Raw genomic sequence first — 5,375 nt, 5'->3', positions numbered from 1 at the left:
CGGGCAATGTGATCTCAAAAGCAAATGGAAGATGTGGAAGTAATTTGAAAAAAGGATGAATAAGGTTAAGACAAAAGAGAAGATAGTACATGAGAAATATGTCAGGCCTTAAAACATTTGTTGTTTGGGAAAGGCAAAAGGTGGGGTAAGTGAAAACAATTGAGAAGGATAATCCCTCAGTGGTCAGTATTTAAGGGGCCATTCCTATGCATTACATGGTTTCTAGCTGAGTTAGTATTGAGACAAATACTTTCTGAAACAACATCAAATTCCTTCCTGCAGGTACCCAATAGGCCTGTTATCAAATTCTTCTTACATCACCTTAATTCCCAAGAGGGCACATAGGTTATGACTCATTGTTGAAGATGATAACACTAAAGAAAAAGAGGTCAAAAAACCATGTTTAAGGAGAGGAGACGTGTGTTGGTTTCTAAGTACAACGTGAGCTCTGATGTCGTGGAACATTTCATGTATTCATCTAGTCCTAATGGTTACACTTATGGGGTCAGACAATTAAAAATCATGAAAATGAAAGGATAAATATAAAGGGGTCTTGCCCAATTCTCTGTGGAAGATTTTTCATAAATCTTTCAAAGAACTCCAAGGATAGGAGATGTCATAGGGAATGTTGTAAAAATATCCACAAGATGAAAGAATTTAGAAATAAAAATTTTGAGTGGGGTAAATTGTATGACCTAGTCAAAGAGCTATGAACAAATCTGCAACTATTTGACAGAATATTTAGGAATATTATCAGAGAAACAAAAATTTTGGAAAAATTATAAAAATTTTTAGACAGTCTTTCAAAATAATAAACTGGAAATGCCATGGACATTCTTGGTTATCTCACCAATATCTATTTTAATCCACCTTGATTGTGTAGTACCTGTGTCATTTTGGTGGGTTTGACCCCACCTCCAACTTCAGGGGTGGCGATTGGCTAGCACAAAGCAATTATTCAAATAGATCCAATTTGTTAATGTGAATGTTTCAGAAATAATTACATAAACTGGACCTAAAATAAGTGGGCATTGCATTGTATTTGGTCATATTACAAGGGCTGGCAAATGACCTATTATGGTCTCAATGAAAGCAAAGCAAAATTTTTATCAAAAGTTGCTTAAAGAGGTTCCTTCTGTCACTATGTGTGAATAAGGAAGCATGTAATTCCTAAAGTTGCTGACAGCCATATAGTAAGTAACATAAGCTTCAGGATGACACTGACATCAAAGGGAAAATGGGAAACACAACAAAACTAGGCTTTTGGCATCACTGAGTGTATTCATTTATTAAAATAGTACCACATTCTCAGTGACTTAAACAACACAAATTTATTTTCTCACAGTTCTGAAGGCTACGAGTACAAGATCAAGGTGTGAGCAGTTACAGTTATTTCTGAGATCTCTTTCCTCTACTTGTAGATGACTTTCTTCTCCCTGTCTTCAAATGGGCATTATACTGTATGTCTGTGTTCTAATTCTTTTTCCCCATAAGGACACCAGTTATAGTGGATTAAGGTCCACTCATGTAAACCTATTTTACCTTAATAATCTCCAAATAAATTCATATTCTGAGGTACTGGGTGCGAAAACATCAAAATATAAATTTGGAGGAGACACAATCCAGCCCATAACACTGACCACTAGATTAAGACTCATATGACACTTATTAGATTTTCAAATAATTAGTCAATAAATAACTTTTGTTTTAAATCAGCTTTACATTGCTTTCTTCTTTCATGTAACTGATAAACTACCTGATACAACATAACCTCATTGATATTTTATAGAATTATGGGTATTATGAAAAAATGATGAATAACAAAAAAAGTTACAAACAAGACTCAAAATAGATACCACCGTATGCAAAACTAGACAAGGTTTTATGCAAATTGCAATCACAATTAAGAATAATTCTATAAATTTAAAACAAGCCACTATTTCTCTAAAGCTAGGTCCTATATTTCAAAAAAAGCCTATACCTGCTTTGTAGAAACTCTTACAATGTATATCGCTGTGTATGAAAATAATAGATATGTGTGTATGTAACTGGATAAAGGTATGTTTTTGGCATTCATAGACATTTATGTATGATTATAAAGAATTTCTGCATCCATATATGTTTTGAAAAGGTACTTCTGAGTGAATTTGTAAACAAAAAAGGTGAGCAATGTGTGTAAAATGAAAAGGCACTCCAGGAGGAGAGCTGAGGGGTGGAGCTACAGAGCCAGAGAGGGTGGAGGTGGGGAGGAAGGAAAGAGTAGAGGACCACCACAGGACCCACAGAACTGAATTTTGGAAAAGGGAGGAGAACCCAAGACTGCCTCCAGGGCAAGGAAGGCTAGCAGCACAGTGTTTACCAGAAAGGGAAGGCCTCCTTTCCAACAAGAAATTAAGAGCATAGTTCTTTACAGAGAGAGGAGGAGACTGAAACGGCGGCAGCGGCTGGTAGGAACCCGATGTGGCAGAGGGGCCGCCGCCGCCGCCGCCGCCAACAGGGAGGCGGAGGGCCCGCGAGCCCAGAGCTAGGGACACTGCCGCCATCCTCTTCGCCTGCGGATCCTCTCCTCCCAGCTCTTGCAAGCACCAGGCTCGTCGCCTTCCGATCCTCTTTCGATACAGGCTCACAGCTGAGGCAGCAGCGAAGTGTCCGATTTGAGCACGTGAGGCCCTCAATCCAGGGCGGTGGACGCCAGGCAGGGCAAGGCCATTGGTGGGCGCCAGGATGGAGAAGGGGGATGGGAGAGACTCCTGCAGGAGGCCGGGGTGGAGGAGGGCACCGGGTGAGCCTGGGGAGGAGTGCGGCGGGCAATAGGAAAAGGGGCTGGCGTTTGGAGCCAGGCAAGAAATTGAAGGTGAGCACGGGGAAGCGAGAGCGCAACGTGCCGGGGAAGCACTTTTGGGCAGATGGGGTGTGTGGGCAGCACGCTGAGGCGTTCCGGGCAGGAGGACAGTGAGTGCGTGTGGGTCAAGGCCGTGGAGAGATAGGCGCTTTGCTGTAGACTGGGAGTGGGCGCCAGTGGCGGGTGGTGGAGGCAGTGGACTCATCACAAGGAGGTAGCCCGCCCCCTCCTGCAGAGTTCTTAAAACCCCAGCTAGCACCACTGCCGCTGCCTGCCCTTCCCCGCAGCCTAAAAGAACGCTAGAGAGAGCACTTGCAGGCACGCAGCCAGGATTTCCAGCATTGCTGCCAGGCTCATGGGGAAAAATTAGGCGCCTGCGCAGGGTACATAGAGAAGTCGCTATCAGGAGAATTTCACCTTATGACATACTGAATGCTTCTCTTACCTTCTCTCCTCCCCCTGCAGGCATGAAGACCCCGAACGCACAGGAGGCAGAAGGGCAACAAACCAGGGCAGCTGTGGGACGGGCCACCGGGTCTGCAAACATGACGAAGAAAAAAGTCTCCCAAAAGAAGCAGAGAGGCCGACCTTCATCCCAGCCCCGCAGGAACATCGTGGGCTGCAGAATTTCACACGGATGGAAGGAGGGCGATGAGCCCATCACCCAGTGGAAAGGAACTGTGCTGGATCAGGTGCCTATAAATCCCTCTCTTTATCTGGTGAAATACGATGGAATTGACTGTGTCTATGGACTAGAGCTTCACAGAGATGAAAGAGTATTGTCTCTTAAAATTCTTTCCGACAGGGTGGCATCATCTCAAGTCAGTGATGCAAACCTTGCAAGTACCATAATTGGTAAAGCTGTGGAACATATGTTTGAGGGTGAGCATGGCTCTAAGGATGAATGGAGGGGAATGGTTTTAGCCCAAGCACCGATCATGAAAGCCTGGTTTTATATTACCTATGAGAAAGATCCTGTCTTGTACATGTACCAGCTTCTAGATGATTATAAAGAAGGAGACCTCCGTATCATGCCAGAGTCCAGTGAGTCTCCTCCAGCAGAGAGGGAGCCGGGAGGAGTTGTAGATGGCCTGATAGGTAAACATGTGGAATATACCAAAGAAGATGGCTCCAAACGGATCGGCATGGTCATTCACCAAGTAGAAGCCAAACCCTCTGTGTATTTCATCAAGTTTGATGATGATTTCCATATCTATGTCTATGATTTGGTGAAAAAGTCCTAACTGTTAGGGTAAACAATTGCCACATTTGTGAAAACAAATGTATACTTTGTAGACATGCAAAATAATGTTGCTTTTCAGTGTATTGAAAGCTTAGGGTGTCTGTTAATTCAACATCTTTGCCAGCGTAACTGTTGTTTTGTTCTGAAAAATATAAATTTATGTGGACGTGACATGCTGTGTGTATGGACTTTGTCATGTTGAAAAGATTGGGTGTTTGGTGGATGGGGCATGAAAGGAAGGAACAGCTGTAAATTCAGGCTGTGAATAAAGTTCAGCTAGTATCATAATCAGTCATCTAAAAATGGAATAGGACTTAGCTTGTCTGGTCTAGGGAGGGGGGCAGAAAGAACTAGACATGGGCTGTGGGGGAAGGTAAAAGGGGAGATGACTGCTTAGGAAGAGGTGGGGAGGTGCCAGAAGTGGAGTGGCTCCCTGAGGGGAGGAGTGGCTAAGAGGGGGAGGCACCCAACTGGAAGAGGGTGAGGGATAACAGAGCAGAGTGAGGTCCTGGGACTTAGAGGAAAACAGACAGAATAAATTGAGTAGAGAGATGCAAAGAAGCTTAGAAGAGGTCCAGAGCAAGGGGCAGAAAGGCAAAGTTGGCAGGATCTGGGGAGAGACCAAAGGATACTCAATGGGAGGGGCCAGAAGGAGAGGGCCACTGAGGAAGGGGTACTTCTAAGAAGAAAGACCGGCAGAGGGAGCAAGCATGCAGTAAAAGAGATGTAAGGAGCGGGGACCATGAGGCATGGAAAGGCGCAGGAAAAAGTTGGACTTCTGGCAGTATCCACAGTGCCCTCCCTGGCTCTGTGCACAGATAATGTGGCAACTGTCAAATAAACTGGATGGATTGGAGGGTCCCTGGAAAGGCATTTTGACAGGGATGACTTAAGACTTAAGCAGGAGACAAGTTTATAACCTTAAAAGGCTTTTCCTATTTCAGGGAGTTATGCCACACCTGCTGAACAGAACCCCAGCCCTCAGCCTAAACACACTAACATAGCACCCAATAAGCACGGTGGCCTCCTCACATTTCCCAGAAGTTACAGGTGCAGTAAATCCTGGACCTGAACATCTTGGTTCATTTCCCCTACACTGGATAAGCAGTTCTTGTGGGGAATGGGTCAGTGGGGCACTCGGAACTTAAGAGATGTGCCACCTTGCATTTGAGAAGTATTTTATCCAGAAAAATAGAATTTGGTTGTACCCAGGTACAGCATTCCCCTCACTGGTTCTTCCTCCTACTGAGCTGAACTTTATCTCCCTACAGAGGAGAGGCATCAGAGGAT

The 5,375-nt window shown here is 44.3% G+C and overlaps 1 protein-coding gene across 4 annotated transcripts; it reads left to right on the top strand.

The window, feature by feature from the left end:
- Window positions 1-2,284: 2,284 nt before the first annotated feature.
- Window positions 2,285-4,256, top strand: LOC130681885 (spindlin-2). 4 transcript variants are annotated; one of them, XM_057495596.1, is made up of 2 exons: window positions 2,285-2,700; window positions 3,308-4,256. In XM_057495596.1, the coding sequence occupies exon 2, from the start codon at window positions 3,310-3,312 to the stop codon at window positions 4,084-4,086; it is 777 nt and encodes a 258-aa protein (XP_057351579.1). In that variant the 5' UTR covers window positions 2,285-2,700; window positions 3,308-3,309; the 3' UTR covers window positions 4,087-4,256. The 4 variants fall into 4 exon arrangements, with proteins under 4 accessions (XP_057351579.1, XP_057351578.1, XP_057351577.1 ...); XM_057495595.1 differs by having other exon boundaries at window positions 2,289-2,662; XM_057495594.1 differs by having other exon boundaries at window positions 2,290-2,712.
- Window positions 4,257-5,375: the final 1,119 nt, after the last annotated feature.

This window comes from Manis pentadactyla, chromosome X (assembly GCF_030020395.1).
Source record: "Manis pentadactyla isolate mManPen7 chromosome X, mManPen7.hap1, whole genome shotgun sequence".
Classification (NCBI taxonomy): Eukaryota; Metazoa; Chordata; class Mammalia; order Pholidota; family Manidae; genus Manis; species Manis pentadactyla.
Note: the sequence above shows the minus strand (reverse complement) of the source record. Positions and strands in the feature narration are given on the sequence as shown.